Here is a 22085-nt window from a genome sequence, read left to right on the forward strand (position 1 = left end):
CTGCACGGCAAGTACCCTCTCCACTGTAGTATCACTCCAGCCCCCAAAGTTTGTCTGGTCTCTTTCATTTTGTTTGGTTTTTGGGGCCACACCCAGTGATGCTGAAGGGTCACTTCTGGTTCTGCACTCAGGGATCACTTCTTCTCGGTGCTTGGGGGACCATATGGGATTTGGGGATTTTCTTACCTGCTGTACTATCTCTCAGGTCCCTGTTGGTCCTCCTGAAGGAAAGGGGTTCAGCAAGGAGACTGAGTGACAGTCCAAGACATGCCACCAGGACATGCTCCTGGGAAAGGGGTATAGTTCTTTGTCTCTATTGGGACAAGTGTTCCCAGTGCTGTGGGTGTGGGGGCTCTTGGAGAGTCCCATGGGTTGGGGGTGTGAGTGTTGACAGCGTGTGCTCACAGAGGGGGTGGGTATTCGGGCGGGCAGGAGGAACATAAGTGAGGCTTGCATATGTGTAAGGACGGTGATCCTGCTCAAACATCACATGTGCCAGCAGTGTTGGAGCATGCGGCCAGGGCTGTGTGTGTGTGGGGGGATGGGGGGTTGGGTCTAATGAGGAGAAACGTGAACTTGGCCACATTCTACCCACAGAGCATGCTTTGTTTGGAACTGGTTTTCCAAAGTCCCTCCTGCTCAGGGAGCTGCTAATCTCCGGGCTGTGGGCGGAACTCCCCAGTGCTCTTCATTTTCATTTTATTTAGTTATTTTTTGCACACTTGGCAGGGTTCAGGGCTTCACCCTGGTTCTGCTCTCAGGGAATCTCTCCTGGCAGGACTTGGGAGACCATATGGGGCACCAGATATCAGACCTGGGTCAGCTCCGTGTGCCATTGCTCCAGCCCTCTGCATGTTCCTTTAACTCCCGAGATGCTCCTTGTCGTGTCTCAGTGCAGTTTCCCATGATGCCTGACCCTGGAAATACCATTTTCAAGCATGTTCTTCTTTCCTTGTCCAGAGTCTCACTGGATGACTCTCGGCTTAACTGTGCTCTGTGCTCTAGAGCTCAGACATGCCCAGTGCCCAGTTCCTCCTTCAGAGTGAAGTAGTTGTAAGCAGTTTCCCAGTGGCAAATCTCCTCCAGGTGTGGAGGGTTCAACAACGGGGCTGTGCACTCACCAGCTTTTCTGCCCAGTGCAAGAGAGAGTAGCTCCCAGCCACACCCAGCTCACCGGGCCGTCATAATGTGATCGATTGAACCAAAGAACTGGAGGCTGTGAGCAATTGGGGTGGGGGGGGGGGTTTGAATAGGTGGCTGGTAATGAGGTTAGGATCTTGAAATTGTAGAAGGAAAACTGGAACAAGTGATGTTTAGTAATTAATTTCCATTTTTATGGATGTTACCTCTTCATCTCCGGAGGCTTGGTTATTTAGGCAAAGAGTTTTGTTGATTGATTTTTAATATAATTCTAAGTTAATTAAAGAACAGTGATTTACAAAGTCATTGAGAATTGAGTTTTAGGCATATCGTATCTGCACAGCAACCCTGCCCTAGGTGTCAACTCCCCCCCGCCAGTGTCCCACATGCACACTTGGTCCTCACCCCGCCCCTGCCACCACTGTTTGTCCTCACCCTGTCCCATGCCACCTTGGCAGGCATGCTACACAGTATCAGTGGCTGCAGCTTAGACCTTGTGTTTCAGTGTTGTTGAGACTGTATTTTGGATCCGTGGCAATGCTGCTCTCCCACCCAGTGGTAACCGGAGCCCTCCTCCTCCTCCTCCTCCTCCTCCTCCTCCTCCTCACCTTCTCCTCTTCTTCTTCCTCCTCCTCCTCCCCTCCCCCCAAATGCATGGTGGAAAGTTTCCTCTATATGCCAGCGGTTGGGACATGTGGACAGCAGTGAAATCCTTGTCTCAGGGATGCTGAGAAGCATGAATGGAGGGGCCAGGGAGGCAGTTTATCCACGAGGCCTCAGGTTTGAACCCCAGCTCTGCATGGCCCTAAGCACTGCTGGTGTGTCACTGGGATACCCAGGTAACACCGGGGTGACCCGCAACACCTTTAGGTCTGGCACCTGAGCCCTGCTGGAGACAGAGCGCCCCCCCCCCCCCAAAGAAATCCCAAAACCTTTAAATAGGATAAAAAGGGAAATGATCCCAACTATGGAAATCATCTGGTTTCCTGTATCATTTGGTGACAAGGGAAAAAAGGAACTTAACACATGCAAGAGAAGGAGCTGGAGAATGGGCAGCAATGGCAGACAGGGTTAGGGTCCGACCCACACCCCCTGTGTCCCAGAAGCTCCCATCTCAGTCCTGGTGTATCAGTTCCTTTTACGGGTTTCTTCTCCAACCTCGAAGAGGTAGCTAGTTTCTCAGTGTCCCCTGAGTGTGTGTGGTAAAAGAACTGTGCTACTGGGTTCGATCCCTGGCACCCCATAAGGTCCTTGAGCATCGCCAGGACTCAGCTCTGAGCACTGCTGGGTGTGGCCCCAAACCACAAAAAATCATATTCTGCGGTGCTGGGAATGTAGGTGGGCTGGGCCAGGTAATCCTTGCCACTGTTCCTGGGGCAACCAGGGATACCTTGACAGTGCTGGTGAGGGGTTGGGGAGAGGATTGGGGGGAGGCATGGTCCACAGCAGAAGTACAGGGCCTGTATGTGCTTGGCAGATGCTCTACCACTTCAGTTATTTCCCCATTCCCAGGGCCAAGATTCTTATCAGTTCTCCCTTCCCAAGGGGATATCTCCTTTGATTAGCAGGATGGCAGGCTTCTGCAGCTAAGTGTATCTGGCCATCTGAGGTTATTTAGGGTGAAAGTTCAAGTCTATCACTGGAACCAGGAAGACGGGGCCCTGGAGATTGAGCGCAAGGGGTTTAAGCACTTGCTTTGCACACAGCATATCCCGGTTCAATCCCAGCAGGTAAAAGATCCCCTGAACTTTCCACAGGAGGAATTCCTGAGCAAAGAGCTAGAGGTAAGCCCTGAGCACTGCCAGATGGGACTCCCTCCACCCCCCCCCAAACAAACAAACAAAGAGAGCAAAAATAGTAAAGTATGTATAGTTTGTTCTGTAGTTTTAATGTTTTTGTCTATTTTATCTAGCTTTTTCCAGAATGATTCTGGATTTGAGTAAGTTAGAAAGTATATTTTCCTCAATTTTTAGGAAGTATTTGTGTTGTATCACTATGGATTATTTCTTATATATTTGGTATTAAAGTAAAGTCATCTTTTTCCTTACTGGGACTATTTTAAATTATAATTTCATGAACAGATAGATGTTAATATTACTTCTTTTTTAATAGATACCTAGATGTTAATATTAATCACTTAATCACTTAACTTCCCGTTAGTCGTCGATTTGCTCGAGCGGGCGCCAGTAACGTCTCCATTTGTCCCTGTCTCGTGCTAGTGTAGCCCAATGGCATCTGTTCGTTCCGGGAACATGAAGGGCCTCAAACCGATCGTTCATGATCTTGACGAAGAAGTCTGACCATCTGGTAGGTGGGCGGCCACGCGGTCTCTTGACATCCCGTGGAATCCAATCGGTAACAGCTCTAGTCCAACGGTCGTCTTTAAATCTCATTACGTGACCAGCCCATCTGATTTTCGACACCTTGGCAAATGAGACAGCATCCCTGATTCTTGATCGTCGACGGATGTCAGAACTCCGGATTCGTTCTCTCATTTGAGTGAAACGTGATATTCCAAGCATAGCTCTTTCTATTCTTCTTTGGGAGACCTGAATGGCGTTCTCATCTTGTTTGCGTAGGGCCCAGGTCTCTGAGGCATATGTTAATGCAGGAAGAACAGTGGAATCAAAGAGATGTGCCAGGAGCCGGAGGTTCTTCGTCCTCTTAGCTATTTGTTCGACGTTCTTGAAGGCGTTCCAAGCCGCTCTTCCTCCTGCGCAGCTCGGGTGCCAGGTCATTTGTCATGTTGACCTCTCGACCTAGGTACACATAGCTGTTGCATTCGGAGATGGTCGTTCCATTGAGAGCGAATGGGGCGTCAGGAACAAGGCTGTTTCTCATAAACATTGTCTTCGTAAGATTCAGCTGTAGTCCTACCTTTCCACACTCACGGTCAAAGTCGGCCAGCATTTGTGCCGCTTGGCTGATGTTTGGTGTTATTAAAACAATGTCATCAGCAAAGCGGAGGTGGTGTAGTTGCCGACCATCTATCTTCACTCCCATGTTTTCCCATTCCAGTCGTCGCATGATGTTCTCGAGGGTGGCACTGAAGAGTTTCGGTGAAATGGTATCACCATGCCGCACCCCTCTCTTGACATCAACGATCACTTCTTTGTAGAATGGTGAGATCCTGGTAGTGAATCCGCAATAGAGCTCACGGAGGATCCTGATGTATTGGGCTTGAATGCCCTGATTGGCTAGGGCTTCCATGACCGCTTCCGTCTCAACAGAATCAAAGGCCTTCTTTAAATCAATGAACGTTAAGCAGAGCGGCATCTTGAACTCCGGAGAAACCTCAATGAGCTTGGTTATCGTGTGGATATGGTCGATGGTGCTGAATCCTTTGCGGAACCCTGCTTGCTCGCATGGTTGTCCTTCATCTAGTGTTCTGCCAATCCTATTCAGGATGACTCGAGTGAACAACTTGTAGATGACAGACAATAGGCAGATCGGGCGATAGTTGCCAATGTCATGGATGTCTCCCTTCTTGAACAGTAGTACGGTCCTGCTGGTTTTCCATTGGGACGGAACCTTGCATTCAGACAGGTAGCGAGTGAAAGGAGAAAGGAGAGAAAGGAGAAAGGAGAGGCCAACAAAATCTCAAGGCCGACCTAGGCTGCCACAACGAAGGAAGACAAAAATGATCGTCTGTACTTTCAATGCACGTACGCTAGCATCAGATGCATCCATCGAGGACCTGATGGTACAAGCGCGAATGATCAAGTATGACATCATTGGTCTGACCGAGACAAGAAGGCACGAATCTCACCATGCCGTTTTCAACACTGGAGAAGAATTGTTCCTCGGAACATGCGATAAAAGAGGTGTTGGAGGCATCGGTGTCCTTGTCAACACGAACTTGGCCAAGAGCATTGATTCATTCGAATGCCTAACAACCGGAATCGGACGTTTACATTTGAATAGATGTGGCTCACTGCCTGCAGTTTCTATCTTCGTTGTCTACGCACCAACATCTCATTATGATGAAAGAGAAATCGAGAAGTTCTACATGGAGCTAGAGAAGTTCTATAAAGAAGACCACACCTTCTACAACATCATTGTGGGTGATTTTAATGCCAAGATAGGACCGAGAAGATCAGCTGAAGAACTTCACATCGGGACCCATGGCCCAGAATGGAACGAACAGGGTGAGAGACTGTCTGAGTTCATGTCGACCAAGACCATTCATGGTAACTCACAGTTCCAGAAGGCAGAATCTAAACGATGGACATGGGAGTCTCCCGGTGGACGATTCCACAACGAAATAGACCACATCATATTCAATCGACGGTTTTGCCTGACTGATGTCGCTGTTGTCCCAAAATTTCGAACGGGATCGGACCACCGTCTCCTTCGTGCAAAATTCTACTTCACAGAGCGGGGAGAAAGGGCTGCAAAGTTCAAAAAGAGAACTCCCAGAATGACCACCAACTGGGAACTCTTTGGTACTATTGCGGCAACATGGGAAGATGCCATTGTTGACAACATTGATGAGGAATACGATCGACTGGTTCAGCACCTCCATGAATGTGCGAGGAACGCCAAGAGAGAGATAGCCACAAAAAGTCGCCTATCTTCGAAAACTCTTGAGCTAATTCGCCAGCGTGGTTTGGCGCATGCCTCAGGCAACCGCAAGCTAACGTCCGAGCTTGCAAAGCAGTGCAGAGATGCGATCAAGGAAGACCTCAAAGAGAGAAGAGCAGAAGTACTGGTAGATGTGGCAGAAGCCGGGAAAAGTATTCGTAACGCCCGCCTGTCCTTCGCCAACTATAAGACCAAGATGACTGCCCTCCGACGTCCTGATGGATCCATCACATCCTCCAGAACGGCAATGGAGAAGATTATCCATGACTTCTACTCAAATCTCTTCGATAGCCATGTCCACTTGCCGACATACCAAATTCCACAGGATGGATATGTTGTTCCCAATGTTCTCCCTTCCGAAATCCGACACGCCATTTCGTCGGTAAAGAAACAAACAGCACCCGGCCCAGACAAGGTCAGACCTGAACACCTGAAAAACCTGCCGTCAGTACTCATCAATACACTGGCTCGGCTCTTCACTCGCTACCTGTCTATGTTAATATTATTTAATATTATTTCTTTTTTTCTGTGAGCAAATTTAGATCATTTCTGTCTTCACAATTTTATACATTCACACAGAATAGTTCATAGTACTTTGTTTTCCTTTAATACCTGTAGAAACTGAAATGCTGTTATTTCTCTCATTCCGACTGATAATTTCCCAGTCTGGCTACAAATTTAACAATTAGATCAAAATATTTTTGCAAAAACCTGCTTTTAATGTCATTGACTTCATTGTTTTCCTGTCTCCAGTTTCTCCTCTGATCTTTGTTCTCTTTTTTCTCTTATTAATTTCGCTTTACTTTTTCTTCATTTTCTAGGTTCTTTTGTTTGTTTGTTTGTTTTTGTGCCACACCAGGTGGTGTTTAGGGTATCCCTGGCTTAGGGCTCAGACCTGGGGGGACTCAGGGTAGCCATATGGGGTCGAGTTCCAGGCGTCGAGTCTGGATCAGATGTGTGCAAGACCGTCCCTACTGTCCTGTCTTCCCATCACTCCAACCCCGTCGTTTTCTAGGGTATTTGTTTGACTTTTGGAGTCACACCCAGCAGTGCTCAGGGTCACTCCTGGCTCTGCACTCAGGAATTACTCCTGGCGGTGCTTGGGGGAGCATATGGGATGCTGGGGATCAAACCCATGTCGGCTGTGTGCAAGACAAATGCCCTACCCGCTGTACTATCACTCTGGGCCCCGTTTTATAGGTTCTTGAGGTCAGAGCTGAGATTATTGGCTTGATATTTTCCTAACAGATGATTTGAAGGCTATAAATTTTTGCCTTAGGATTGCTTTAGTTCCAACCTATACATTCTGATTCATTGTGGGTTTTCCCCCCCATTTTTATTTAACTCAAAATATAGTGTTTCTTCTTTCTCTTTTGATTTCTTCTCTGATATGTAGGTCATCGAGACATGGGTAATTTAGTTTCTGAATGCTTGGACATCCTCGGGAGCGGGGGGTTTCTTCTTCCCATATCTAGTTTCCTTCTCGGAGGCCCAGCAGGGTATGCCTCTCTTGGACCCTTGCAGTACCCGCCAGGTGCCATGGTCCTGCTTCAAAGGGTGGAAGTGGGGTGCACCGTCTCCTACACGAACCCCTCCTCCCGGCCTCCCTCGTTGCTTGTGAGAACTGCCCGCTGGTATCTGGTCTCTTGCTCCTTCAGTTGGCGCGTCACTGACTTCCCACTTCCCCTGTTTCTGCTCTGCATGCCCTGCCCACAGGTGACCTGAAGGACTTCTTGAAGGACACTGGGGAGGGCCGCCCCTTCTGTTGCAGTGGAGATTAATGATCTAAATCTGGTTTTATAACCGATTTATAGCATGAACTGTAAACATTTTGCTTGTGGGTGGAAAACTTTAAAGGTGTCCAAACTGTCTGCGCTTTTTAAAAATTATTTTTTCCTTTCATTAAAAACTTTTATTTATTGTTATTGAATCACTGTGAGATAGACCCTTACAAAGCTGTTCATGATTAGGTTTCAGTCATACTGTATTCCAACACCCATCCCTCCAGCAGTGGACATTTCCCAAAACCAGTGTACCCAGTTTCCCTCCCATCACCCCCAACCCCCACTCCCCTGTGTCTGTACTTTAGATGAACTTCCCAGTTCCATGCTAAGAAAATGCAGATTTGGGGAAGCTCCTTGTGGCCATGCTGATAAGGTGCCATGATGTATGCACCTCTGCATTACTTCAGCACAAAGCAAAGTAATGGCGAGTTTGCAGAAATGCCCTATAGAAAGGTGCTAGGACCCTGAGCTTTGTCCATGCTTTCACGTGCTGGCCCTGCCTGGACCCACCTCCTCTGACCAACGGGTGTAATAAAGACCTCCATGTTGTTCAATCAGGGATGTTTTCGGGTGCTTGATGAAGTGAACACTTCCCTGTTCCTGTCTGCTCCACACCACTCTGCACCTCACAGGACACACATGCAAACGTCTCCTCTCCTCAGGACACACAGGGATATGTCCCCTCTCCTCAGGACACTAATACAAACATCTCTCTTCTCAGGATACACATGCAGACATCCTCTCTCCTCTGTGAAGAGCCTGGCATGCTCTTAGTTACTTTCTTTTGGCTTTGCCAGGGATCAAACCGTGGGCCTTGCAGAGTCTCAGAGTGAGCATGAAAGCCCCCCGCCCCCATCTCCCTGAGTCCCCGACAGATTCTTCTAACACCTGCACCTACCCTTGTCTCCCCTCTGTCTGCCCAACAATAGCCGGGAAAATGGCTCCCACTTTGTGGGAGACTGAGACATAATCATGTTTCCTAAAGCTGCTTATTAAGAGCCCTCCTTGCAATGCCAAACATTGTTGGTTTCCTGCAGACCCAATTGTCATGCACATGGGTGAGTGGGTACAGCTGGTGTCTTGATTGATCCTGAAGCCCATCTGGGAAATGGAGTTCTAATTAGTACTCTTCCCTCCTTCCTTCCTTCCCTCCTTCCTTCCTTCCCTCCTTCCTTCCTTCCCTCCCTCCCTCCTTCCTTCCTTCCTTCCTTCCTTCCTTCCTTCCTTCCTTCCTTCCTCTTCCTTTCTTCCTTACTTTTCCTTCCTTCCTTCCTTCCTTCCTTCCTTCCTTCCTTCCTTCCTTCCTCTTCCTTTCTTCCTTACTTTCTCTTCCTTCCTTCCTTCCTTCCTTCCTTCCTTCCTTCCTTCCCCTTCCTTCCTTCCTTCCTTCCTTCCTTCCTTCCTTCCTTCCTTCCTTCCTTCCTTTTTCTCCTTCCTTCCTTTCTTTCTTTCTTTCTTTCTTTCTTTCTCTCTCTTTCTTTGTTTCTTCTTTCTTTGTTTCTTCTTTCTTTCCCTCCCTTCCTCCCTCCCTCCCTCCCTCCCTTCCTTCCTCTTTCTTCCTTCCTCTCTCTCTTTCTTTCTTTCTTTCTTTCTTTCTTTCTTTCTTTCTTTCTTTCTCTCCTTCCATCCTTCCTACCTACTTTCTTTCTTTCTCTCCTTTCTTCCTTTCTTTCTTTCTTTCTTTCTTTCTCTCATTTCTTTCTTCCTTCCTCTTTCTTTCTTTCTTTCTTTCTTTCTTTCTTTCTCTCCTTCCTTCCTTTCTTTCTCTTCCTTCCTGTCTTCCTTAGTTTCTTTCTCTTTCTTTTTTCTTTCTTTCTCTCCTTCCATCCTTCCTACCTACTTTCTTTCTTTCTCTCCCTTCCTCCTTCCTTCCTTCCTTCCTTCCTTTCTTTCTTTCTTTCTTTCTTTCTTTCTCTCCCATCCTTTATTTTTCCTTCCTTCCTTCCTTCCTTTCTTCTTTCTTTCTTTCTTTCTCTTCTTCCATCCTTCCTATTCTCTTCTTCCATCCTTCCTACTTTCTTTCCTTCCTTCCTTCCTTCCTTCCTTCTCTCAATTCGTCTTTCTTTCTTTTCTTCTTTCTTTCATTCTTTCTCTTTTCTTTCTCTCCCTTTCTTCTTTCTTTCTTCTTCTTTTTCTTTCTCTTCATTCCTTTCATCCTTCCTTCCTTCTTTCTTTCTCTCCTTCCATCTTTCTTTCTCTCTTTTTTCTTCCTTTCTCTCTTTCTTTCTTTCTTTCTTTCTTTCTTTCTTTCTTTCTTTCTTCTTTCTCTCTCTCTTTTTTCTTTCTTTCTCTCCTTCCATCCTTCCTACCTCCTTCCTTCCTTCCTTCCTTCCTTTCTTTCTTTCTTTCTTTCTTTCTTTCTTTCTTTCTCCCTTCCTTCCTTCCTTCCTTCCTTCCTTCCTTCCTTCCTTCCTTTTGTTCTTTCTTTCTTTCTATCCTTCCTTCCTTCCTTCCTTCCTTCTTTTCTTCTTCCCTTCCTCCCTTCTCTTTCTCTCTCTCCCTTCCTCTCTCCTTCCCTCCCTCCCTCCCTCTGCCCCTCTGTGCATCTCCCCTCCCCGTCCCCGCCCAGACAGCTGGGACTTTGAGTTCTGTAACCCAAGGCTAAGGTTTCTGGTTAGTTGTCCAATTCTGTTTCCTTATTTGGTGTCTCAATAAACCACAGAAAAGCGAGATTCTCCAGTATTTGCTCTTCTTTCTCTGACTTATTGTGCTTAACATGATGCTTGCCAGTTCTGCCCAAGTTGTAGCAAATGTCAAAAGTTTATATTTCTTTCTTTCTTTTTTTTCTTTTGGTCACGCCCGGTGATGCACAAAGATTACTCCTGGCTCTACATCAGGAATTATCCCTGGCAGTTCTCAGGGGACCATATGGGATGCTGGGAATCGAACCTGGGTTGGCCTTGTGCAAGGCAAATGCCCTAGCTGCTGTGCTATTGCTCCAGCCCCAAAGTTTTATATTCTTACGGCTGCACTGTATTTCATTGTGTATCAAGACCACGGCTTCTTATTTTATTTTGTTTGGGGTTCACACCAGCTATGCTCAGGGCTTACTCCTGACTTGCTTCCAGTGACCATCCCTGGTGGCTCGGGGACCATATGTGGCGTTGGGGATTGAATCTGGGTGAGTTGCATGCAAGGCAAGTGCCTTCCCCTCTGTACTATCTCTCTAACCCCTTAGACCGTAACTTCTTTAGCCATTCCCCTGCCATTGGACAGTCAGGCCATTTCCAGATCCTGACTATTGTACATAGTGTTGCAAAGAATGTATCTTTTGGAATTAATGGAGTCGTGTTCTTGGGCACATGACTGGAGCTGGAGCGATAGCACAGCGGGTAGGGGTGTTTGCCTTGCACGCGCTAACCCAGGTTTGATTCCTCCATCCCTCTCTGAGCGCCCAGCAAGCTACCAAGAGTATTCTGCCCGCAGGGCAGAGCCTGGCAAGCTATTTGTGGCATATTCGATATGCCAAAAACAGCAATGACAAGTCTCACAATGGAGACGTTACTGGTGCCCACTCGAGCAAATCAGTGAACAACAGGAGGACAGTGCTACAGTGCTACAGTGTTCTCGGGCACATGCCAAGAGCTGGGCCTCACTGGGCAGGAGTTCTAGTCTTATTTCTGGAGGTCTCTCCATGCTGTTTCCCATAAAGGCCGAAGCTGACCAGACCCCACCCACAGTGGCTGAGGGCTCCTTTCTCACTCCGTGCTCGCTAGCACTGGTGGTTTTCAGCCCTTGTGGTCCATGCCCCTCTCACTGGGGTTGTTTTGACTTGCATTTCCTCTTGAACAAATGCCAGTGAGCACTCTCTCATGTGCCTACCGGCTGGCTGCCTGCCCTCTTTGGGGAAGCGCCTGTTCGTCTCGTCTCCCCACTTTCCTGTGGGGTTATTGGTTTGATGTTCTGATTTTTGCAGGCTGTGTTTTCTCTATTTCCTGCGTCTGTTGCCATTGTCCCTCCATCACAAGCCACGCTTCGCTCTGTCTTTGAGCAGCACTGTCTTGGTGAAACTGGCTCCCATTTGTGATATTGTGATCAGCAGGAAGTAGGTTTCTTTGTTTACTCGGCCATAATACATTTCTCCAACATATTCAGCCTTCAGGGCTCACAGCTCTCCAGAGGCTCAGAATGGCCAGTGATACCCATGTCTCTTGTTACCTTAATGAAAGCTACCTTCAGAAGCTCCCTAAGGAGCAGGGCTGGTTGCTAGGGAAACCAGCCTGTCTTTCAGGGTCCTCTCTGGATTGTCTGGGAGAGGAGAGGGGCTGGGGTTGAGTTTGCTTTCTAATGGCTAATGCATGTCTTTGGAATGAAATCTCCTGAGAACCGCAGGGGCTAGAGAGCTGCTTCCAAGGGATGAACTTGGCACATACTTCACATATAGGAGGCCAGGGCTTGGTCTCTGCTCCCTCATGGTCCCCCAGCACCATTGGGGACAACCAGAAGTAAATCTCCAAGCTTCACTGGGGGTGGGGGCCCCAAAAATCTGCAGGAGAGGGGTCTTGGAAGTAAACAGGTGGGGCTTGGGGTAGAAGGATCATCTGGAGGGGGATTTGGAGTTCTGGCTTTTTCTCTTTATATTCCTCCTTGGTAACCCTGAGCAATAGCCTTTGTGATACCTGGTGTTATCTGACTGGCTTCCTGAGGACTGTGGGTGGCCCTCATAAACCAAAGAAAGTTGAGGAGAGTGTCCTGGGAATCTATGAGTCCTGGCAGTTGTTCGGAAGCCCAGGAGATAACCTGCACTGTGACTCTCGCCTGGAATTGGAGGAGGGGTTGTGGAAATTCCCCTTTGTAGACTGTGGTAAAAAGCACTGAAGAAGATGGTCTTATACTGTATGAAGAGGAGGAAAGTCTTGCTGTATCTAAAGAGTTGAGAAAGGTCTTGTCATATCTGAAGAGGAGGAAGGTCCCATACCTTCCAAAGTAAAGGAAGGTCTTGAGCTGTCATGAATAGGGAAGATTTAGTAGTGTCTATGGAGGAGGATGGTCTTGTAGAATCTGAGAAGAAGGAAATTTTTGTACTCTCCAAAGTGGTGGAAGGTATAGTAGTGTCTGAGGAGGAGAAAGGTCTTATAGTGTCTGAGGGGGAAGAAGGCCTAGTAGTGGCTGAAGAGGAGAAAGGTCTTATGTCTGAGAAGGAAAAAGGTCATATAGTGTCTGAGGAGGAGAAAAGTGTTGTGGGGTCTGAAGAGGATAAAGATCTTATAGTGTCTGAAGAGGAGGAAGGGCTTGTGGTGTATGAGGAAGAGGAAGGTCTTGTAGTGTCTGCGGAGCAGGTAGGTTTCGTAGTGTTTGAGAAGGAGGATAATTTTGTTGTAGCTGAGGAGGAGGAGGATTTGGAGTTGAATCCTTGCCCTGTGACAGTCAGTTCTCTCCAGGTCTACAGTGTCAGACTTGGTGCGAGTTTCAGACAGGTGTCTGAGGTCAATTGAGGAGGGGAATCCCTGCCCTACTCACCCTGCACACATGTCCCCTCTCTTTGGCATGGGTCCAGAGAACTATATCTCTCCAATCCTAAAAAATGTTTTTGCCTACCTGCAGCTCGATCTTACTTTGAATAGAATTACCCACCCACAGTCTGATCATAACGATTGAAATCTGTGCTTCTTAGTTCTTGTGGAGTCTCCTTAGTACCTTAGCCAGGCATGTGTGCCACACAGAACTGAAAGGAAAATTGTGTGGTGTGGGCCTGCAACCCTTGGGAAGCATGTGTGTGAGCTCAGCAGATTGTGCATGAGCAACACAACCAAAACCCATGGGGTTGGGTCGCTGCAGGGCAAGGAAGACATGTTTCTTTTTTTTTTTTTTTTTTTTTTTTTTTTTTTTTTTATAATTTATTTATTTATTGAATCACTGTGGGAAAAGTTACAGAGCTTTCGGGTTTAGGTCTCAGTCATGTAGATACCGAACACATTTCCCTTTACCAATACTCATTTTTAACCCCGAACCCCAATATACCCCCACCTCCCACCCCTCCCAATTCTTATGAGGCAGATGAGTTCTAGTTAATACTCTATCTACTTTGACTAGATAGATTATTTCGATAGAAGATGCACAATTATTGTTTAGAGTTTACGACCCACCCCCCCCCCCATCAGACATGCTGAAACAGCGTTGTGAAAATGATTTGCTTTCTACAACTTGGTTTAAGAATAAAATTTGCTTTCTACAACTTGGTTTAAGAATAAAATTGGTTTTGAATTGGTTTAAGAATAAAATTGGTTTTGAATTTCTGCTATTTTACTTATTGACCATGGAAGAATTTCTATTAAAAGTTAGCTAGTTAAGAGATTGATTTCTGTGCCCTGGAGTCGTGGCCGTGCCGGAGAGCCGCTCGTGGGGGGCAGCTGGCGACCTCGGTGGGGCGTGGGGGACGGCCCACAAAGCCCCCCTTCCCATGAGGTCCCCGCCGCTTCCCTGAGCCCGGCTCAAACCCGCTTTCCACAAGGCTCCCGTGCGGCCGCCATCTTTCTTTCCAGAGAGGAGCGGGCGGGCCGGTCAACGCCCTTCCCCCTCCGGGCAGGCTTGGTGGCGCGGATCAACACAAGTCCATTTGCTTTTCTGCTCCAAGCGGCTGGTTCTCTGTGCTAAGTCCTTGTGCCTCCGGGGCCGTGGCCGTGCCGGAGAGCCGCTCGTGGGGGGCAGCTGGCGACCTCGGTGGGGCGTGGGGGACGGCCCACAAAGCCCCCCTTCCCATGAGGTCCCCGCCGCTTCCCCGAGCCTGGCTCAAACCCGCTTTCCACAAGGCTCCCGTGCGGCCGCCATCTTTCTTTCCAGAGAGGAGCGGGCGGGCCGGTCAACGCCCTTCCCCCTCCGGGCAGGCTTGGTGGCGCGGATCAACACAAGTCCATTTGCTTTTCTGCTCCAAGCGGCTGGTTCTCTGTGCTAAGTCCTTGTGCCTCCGGGGCCGTGGCCGTGCCGGAGAGCCGCTCGTGGGGGGCAGCTTGTGACCTCGGTGGGGCGTGGGGGACGGCCCACAAAGCCCCCCTTCCCATGAGGTCCCCGCCGCTTCCCCGAGCCCGGCTCAAACCCGCTTTCCACAAGGCTCCCGTGCGGCCGCCATCTTTCTTTCCAGAGAGGAGCGGGCGGGCCGGTCAACGCCCTTCCCCCTCCGGGCAGGCTTGGTGGCGCGGATCAACACAAGTCCATTTGCTTTTCTGCTCCAAGCGGCTGGTTCTCTGTGCTAAGTCCTTGTGCCTCCGGGGCCGTGGCCGTGCCGGAGAGCCGCTCGTGGGGGGCAGCTGGCGACCTCGGTGGGGCGTGGGGGACGGCCCACAAATCCCCCCTTCCCATGAGGTCCCCGCCGCTTCCCTGAGCCCGGCTCAAACCCGCTTTCCACAAGGCTCCCGTGCGGCCGCCATCTTTCTTTCCAGAGAGGAGCGGGCGGGCCGGTCAACGCCCTTCCCCCTCCGGGCAGGCTTGGTGGCGCGGATCAACACAAGTCCATTTGCTTTTCTGCTCCAAGCGGCTGGTTCTCTGTGCTAAGTCCTTGTGCCTCCGGGGCCGTGGCCGTGCCGGAGAGCCGCTCGTGGGGGGCAGCTGGCGACCTCGGTGGGGCGTGGGGGACGGCCCACAAAGCCCCCCTTCCCATGAGGTCCCCGCCGCTTCCCCGAGCCTGGCTCAAACCCGCTTTCCACAAGGCTCCCGTGCGGCCGCCATCTTTCTTTCCAGAGAGGAGCGGGCGGGCCGGTCAACGCCCTTCCCCCTCCGGGCAGGCTTGGTGGCGCGGATCAACACAAGTCCATTTGCTTTTCTGCTCCAAGCGGCTGGTTCTCTGTGCTAAGTCCTTGTGCCTCCGGGGCCGTGGCCGTGCCGGAGAGCCGCTCGTGGGGGGCAGCTTGTGACCTCGGTGGGGCGTGGGGGACGGCCCACAAAGCCCCCCTTCCCATGAGGTCCCCGCCGCTTCCCCGAGCCCGGCTCAAACCCGCTTTCCACAAGGCTCCCGTGCGGCCGCCATCTTTCTTTCCAGAGAGGAGCGGGCGGGCCGGTCAACGCCCTTCCCCCTCCGGGCAGGCTTGGTGGCGCGGGTCAACACAAGTCCATTTGCTTTTCTGCTCCAAGCGGCTGGTTCTCTGTGCTAAGTCCTTGTGCCTCCGGGGCCGTGGCCGTGCCGGAGAGCCGCTCGTGGGGGGCAGCTGGCGACCTCGGTGGGGCGTGGGGGACGGCCCACAAAGCCCCCCTTCCCATGAGGTCCCCGCCGCTTCCCTGAGCCCGGCTCAAACCCGCTTTCCACAAGGCTCCCGTGCGGCCGCCATCTTTCTTTCCAGAGAGGAGCGGGCGGACATGTTTCTTTAGGACAGTCACCAATGCTTTCTTAAGCCGGCAGGTTCAAGTGGGAGACATTTTACAGACTTGTGTAATATACTCCAATACACCCACAGGTCAGGACACTTGTCTGTCAAGATTCCCACTCTGAATCAGTGGAGGGACTGGCAACTGACCCAGGTTTGTTGTCCAGAGTAGACCCAGGTGGGGTCCTGCCCCCTTAGGCCTCTGCTTCCTGTCCAGTTAGGAAAATTATCTGTTTTGGGTCTTTAAAAGCTCTGGAAGGCTCCAGGGCTTTGGATCTGGGCTTGGTCTAGAGGGGAGTTTCCCTCTATGTTGGTGAGTCAGGCAGGAGCAGAGCAGTTGTCTAATTAGGAAAGAGCTCTTTTCAGAGGCAGGAGAGGAGAGGTTTGAGTAGTTTCCTAAACGTGTAACTTGAGAAACTGGGTCCAAGCAGTGTCCTTCTTGGAAACAGCAAAACTCTGATGGCTTTTGGTGCCTGCAAAAACTGCAACCAAGAATAAAAATGGCTGTGTCTGTCACAGGTGCTGATGTAGTTGCTAGGCTCTGAGCAGCACTAGTGACTGTGCAAGTCTGTGAAACATTGTGTCAGGCAAATGCTCCTGCTGTGTGGAGCTCAGCTCTCAGCTGGTGAGGCATATTTAGATTCACCCAAAGTGCAGGTTTTCCCAGGCACAGGTGGTGGATGGCGCTAGGGGTCAGGGATGTGTAGGATCGTCTTGCTGTATGATTGAAGGCTGGTCCCCTGCCCTGCAAATAAAAAAGAAAATAAGATGTAGTCATTATTTTATTATTTTTTTTCTGCTCAAGATTTATTTATTTATTTTTTACTTTTTAATAAATCACTACGAGATACAGTTACAGACTTACAAACTTTTGTGATTACATTTCAGTCATACGATGATAGAATATCCATCCCTCCACCAGTGCCCATTCTCTACCACCAATGTTCCCAGTACCCCTCCTGCAACCCTCACCCTATCCCCCCAACCCTGCCTCTGTGGCAAAAAAAAAAGAAAAGATGTAGTGATTAATAGGTTGGAAATCACCTCCCACCCCGGCACTGTTCCCAGCCCGACATCTGAGCCAAGAACCTGAGGAAGCCAGTTTCGGGATATAGAATCTGCACCCATGAGGAGATGGAGCAACTCACATTTGTTACAGAGGAAGAATGTTTCAACGATCTTCTAAAGGAGGATCTCAGAACACAGAGCTTTGAGAGGAGGTTGGCACTCAGAAGGGTGTGGGCATTTGGACCAGGCAGACCCTGAAGAGCCCGTCATTCAAAGGTGCATTTCTCAGACCCTCACTGGCTGCAAGGATGCTGAACGTGAACCTGTGGAAACTGCCCGTTGCTCAAGCATTCAGAGAATGCTGCTGCTGTGTGTGCTGCATCACCATCAGGGCATCTTTAGAAAACTGAAGCCACGGCTCTTGGAGGTTTCTTGGTTTTGTTTGGGGCTACCCCTGGCAGGACTGCACTTGCTTCAGGGGACCATGTTGACCCAAGTTGGCCTTGTGGAATAAAATGCCCCTAGCCTTGTTCTCTCTGTAGCCCACAGCTCTGTTAACATCGAGGGCTTGTGAAGGATTGATCTCCAGTTCACGTGAAGCTGAGATCTCTAGAGGTTAGGGAATAGGGGTTCAGCAGCGACTTTCCAGGGCACAGCTCACTGGTTTGGGACCTGTTCCATCGAGTCCCTGACCCCTCTTCCTGCCTCGAGCCTCGGAGAGAACAAGCCGGTGCAGAGGATTCTCAGAGGACTCGAAGCTGGTGGAACTTCTCTCAGAAACACATGCTCAGGTGCTAAGAGGGCATACTAGGTGCAATGGCCCCTTCAGAGCAGGAAAGTCCTGTTTAGATATCCTTACTGGATATCTGTCTGACTGTTTCATTGAGTTGATTGAACATCTTCATGACTTCATATCTGAATTCTTTGTCAGAGAGGTCCCTTAGGTGAGCAGACCCCAACAGAGGCTTCTGGACTCTTTTCATCACCTCCCCTTGTGGTGGGGATTTACGTTGTTTCTTCATGTTGGAGTGTAAGTGTGGGGGTTAGATTCCTTGGTATGTCTAAACTACTTGCGGTCCGCTGAAAATTAGGCCACGCCCACTTCTGCAGAAGCCACGCCCATTTCTAAAGCGGCCACACACCCACGGGAACCTGGTGTGTGTGGAGGGGAGTAAAGACTGGGTGGGGCAGAAGACCAGCTCAGCCTGGGGGACAGAGAGGAAGAGGCAGAGGCTCAGAGCTGCTTTGTCTCCCAAGGTCCAAGAGGACGCCTGGGGGGCTTGCAGGGAGAAATCCAAGTCCCGGGTTCGAGAAGCGGCGGATAAACTGACCTGGGTGGGGGGAGAAGACCAGCTCAGCTTGGGGCACGGAGAGGAAGAGCGAGTTGCTTTTAATTTTTAAGACCAAATCCTGAGCTCAGCTGAGAGTCATCTGAAATGAGCTTTATGTAGGGGAAGTTTTTTTTTTTCTTTTCGCTTTTTCACACCTGGCGTTGCACAGGGGTTACTCCTGGCTCTGCACTCAGGAGTTACTCCTGGCGGTGCTCAGGGGACCATATGTGATGCTGGGAATCAAACCTGGGTTGGCGGCGTGCAAGGCAAACGCCCTACCCGCTGTGCTATCTCTCTAGCCCCTGCAGGGGAAGTTTTTGTCCTTTTGCCAGGCCTGCTCATGGGTCCCTAAGATGGTAGATAACATTACTGTGATCTGACTTAGCAATAATAGAATAGCTCATGATCCTGGGTGAGACCCAGCAAAGCTAGGGGATGTTTCTGGTCCAACTGGAAAACTGTACTGGAAAACTGTTGGTGCCAGCCAGCTGCTTGAGGAGCAGAGCCCGGTCACAGATGGTGGCATTGGTCGATCTGTTGCTTCTGGCTGCTTCCAACTCGCTTCATTCAAAGTTGGCTGGGTTGGAGAGATAGGTCGGTACTCAAAGATTGCAGAATCTAACCAGGGAGGGTCTAACCTGCAGACCACAGTCTGGCCACCCCTCCTTCCTTCCATCCCACCCCTCCATCCCTCAACCCCTATCCCTCCATCCCTCTATCTTTCCACCCCACCCCTCCATCTCTTCACCCTTCCATTCTTCCACCCCTCCACTCCTCCACCTCCTCCACCCTTCATCCCTTCACTCTTCCGCCTCTCCATCCCACACCCCACACAGATGGAGACCCATTACAGTGTTGCAGACCCTCAGAGGTGGGTCTTGGATTGTGTAGCAACAGCAGTACTGGACCTTGCAGACTGAAACAGACTTGGTAATTTCAGGAAACAAGTATTTAACTTGGTGGACATAGAAAGCTCCTATGTTTCCTGCTGGGATCTCCCAAGCGGTCACTCCTGATGCTAACTTGGTCCAGGAGTCCCCAGTTCAGAGCCAGGAGCTGAGAATGCAGCAGTGCTGGGGACTCCAGGGTCACCCTCTCTGGGCTGCCTTCTCTGGCCACAGCAAGTACCCTTGGTCTGTAGATGCCAGGCGGCTCCCCAGCACCCACTCCACCAACCCCTCTCTGTTTCAGGCTGGGCTTCCCCATGATGGCTGTGTCCTGCCTGGTGGCAATGTGCTACCTCCTCATCGCTCACGTGGTACTGGACTGGAACTAGCAGCGTGTGCAGAGCAAAGACCTAGAGAACTCACGGAGAAAATGGCACTTCCCAGGGGGCGATATAGCCCTTGGAGTCCCACACTCCTGGGGCCAGACGCAGCTTAGCCACGTCTCTGCACAGACAAACACGACCACTGGAGAGTCCCCTTCCTGCTTTGGACAAAGGCTCCAGAAGCGGTCACCCAACCCAGATCGTCACTTCTCCCGAGTCTCTGCACATTTCCCCCTGGGCATCTGTCCGGTGCGGTAGACCCTCCGTGTGTAAACCCTGGGAAAGACATGTGGTCTGTAAGCAAGCATTCTCTTGGTTGAAAAATAAACCCTCCCTTTCACAAACAGGTCTTTGAATCTGTGGGTTTTTCTCCCCCTTCATTTTAGAGGGAGTTTACACTCCATAGCTTTGCATGTGATCCTTTTCCTGTTTCTCTGAGTTTTACCTCATCAGTGACAGATCTGGACATTTGGCTCGCGAAGGATGTTTGCAAAGAAATGTTTTACATCGTCAGCGGCCGGATTCAGAGGCCCAGTTCTGAAAGGGCTTAGCATTGCGCCCGCCTCAGCCCTGCGGGAAGACCCTCGTTCCGTGCATGCCACTAGTTGGAGCTCTGGGAGAGTTGGGTGCTGGGGCCTCCTCACCCCGAACCGCCACCCTTGAGCGCTCCCTTCAGTCCTTTCAGCTATGTGAAATCTCCAGAGCAAGCTCTTTCCTGGGGACTCCCCTCCACCCCCCGCATTGGTGCAGAATGTCTAATTTCTAAGGACTAAAGATGCCCAGAAGGGGAAGGTAGGAGCCATTTCTAGTCCCAGCTCTGCCCACTCCCAAGGTCTGTGTGTCCTTCCTGTGACTATTTAGGACCAGAACTCTGAAAGGTTTAGCAGGGAGGAAGCACCCAGTTGGCCCTGCGGGTTAGAGGGACATGTGAATACAGTTTTGTTCCCGGTCAGGTCTTGAGGAACATTCCAGAAGCTTGCCCATGTTGGGGCTCTGCCTGCCTCTCCAGGTTCTTGTTTGCTTTGCCTTTTGTGCATTGGGATCTTGGGCCACTCTGAGATATTGGGTCACCGGGCTTTATGGATCACTGCTTAGCCCCAGTAGAAATGGGGGCCATTAGGGTTGTATCTGGTAGAAATTAGGCCATGTGGTGTCAGAGTGAAACCTGGCTCTTGCATATGCCAAGCCTGTACCTTCAAGTCCAGAACTACCTCCCCGCCTTCCACTTTGGAAGTTGAGGTTGCCAGACCTTCCATCCCCAAATCTTGTTTGTTCCCCCATTATCCTTTAGAGGGGGCTTCCTTCGTCCCAGCTGCTGCATCTCTCGCTTGTTTTCTCCTCCTCCTCCTCCTCCTCCTCCTCCTCGTCCTCCTTTTGTTTTATGGGCCACACCTGGGGTGCTTGGGGATCACTCCTGACAATGATCAGGACTCACTTCTGGCAGTGTTCAGGGAGCCAGAGGGATACTGAGGCCAGTGCCCTCCCCTACACTATTTCTTTAATCCACACCTTGAATTCTTCATCTCAGACATTCCCAAGCCTTCCGACACTGGCCAACATCTGATCCTCACCCCACAGCACCACAGGCCAGTCCCAATTCTCAACCCTGTCACCTTGTCCGACTACCCCTCAAACCCCATCTAACTGGGTTCTTTATTTTCGCTCCTAAATGCAAAATTCTGCCACTAAATCTGTCATACCTCCTGGGTCTGTATCTAAACCACTGTTGGGGCTGGGAGTGTCCGCTGGGCTTGCCTATTGGCAGCAAACAAGCCCTGAGTGGCTGGTCACCCATGAGAGACACACCTAGTGTCACCCACGGTGTCCAGGCATGTGCATGACCTCAGCCATTACAACTGCATCTGTGACAGGAAAGGGATATTTCAAATAAAGGAAAGCAGGGTAAGGAATCAGGCCCACATGTCCCTGCCGTGTCTCTGCCTCCACTGGCATCAGAGAGGATCTCCCTCCCTCCATACAGAGGGCCCCAGGCTGTGAGGGTCACCCTGCAGGTGGCTCCCCTGCAGGAATTCCCAGTGACCACCAGTGAGAAGCTGAGCAGCAGCCCGAGAAGTGGCCGGATACTGTTTATTTCGCCCGTGGACCCAGTTAAGCTCCTGCCCTACAGCTGAGGCCCTGAGCATCGGTGAGAACTCTGTTTTATGGAATATCTGATGGGGGGCTGGGGCGTTTTGGGCAGTGGGGAGCGGGGGGCAGCACAGAGGCAGAAATTCCCAAGCATGCTATTGTAAAGCAGGTTCTGGACCAGTCAGGGATGGCAGCACATTTGAAAGATGTTCCCGGGTTAACAGGGTGTCCAGGGATAGACAGCGGGACTAGGACCACCTCAAGGACACCCCGAGTGCACTCCGTGACTGTGTCATGTCTCCCCGACTCCCGTTCTCTGTTCTCTGCGTGAGGTCAGCCCGTGTGAAATGTGAATGGGAATCCCTTTCCTTAATCTGAGTGAACTCTTGGCTTTGGCATTACCAAAGTTTGCCTTTCTTGAATCAAGTTGGTTAGCCAGGCTGGCCAGGAGTGACACTTCTTGGCCATGGTGCTGGTGCATCTCACCTCTTTTCCCTTAATACAGGTCTTTGCAGGATCAAGAGCCTCTACCATCGTGCAGAGATGTGGCCAGGCAGGAGATGGACTGGATGGGACTGGACTCAGC

At 50.3% G+C, this 22085-nt stretch overlaps 1 protein-coding gene across 1 annotated transcript in view; it reads left to right on the top strand.

Moving 5' to 3' along the window:
- The window catches only part of OCA2 (OCA2 melanosomal transmembrane protein), a 119465-nt gene extending 100023 nt beyond the window's left edge, over positions 1-19442 (top strand). The window contains exon 23 of the mRNA XM_056124706.1: positions 19333-19442. Coding sequence (XP_055980681.1) covers positions 19333-19417 — 85 coding nt within the window. The 3' untranslated portion in view covers positions 19418-19442. The remainder of the gene's footprint in view (positions 1-19332) is intronic.
- Positions 19443-22085: the final 2643 nt, after the last annotated feature.

The sequence above is a fragment of the Sorex fumeus genome, unplaced genomic scaffold (genome assembly GCF_029834395.1).
Source record: "Sorex fumeus unplaced genomic scaffold, SorFum_2.1 ptg000051l, whole genome shotgun sequence".
NCBI classification, from domain to species: domain Eukaryota; kingdom Metazoa; phylum Chordata; class Mammalia; order Eulipotyphla; family Soricidae; genus Sorex; species Sorex fumeus.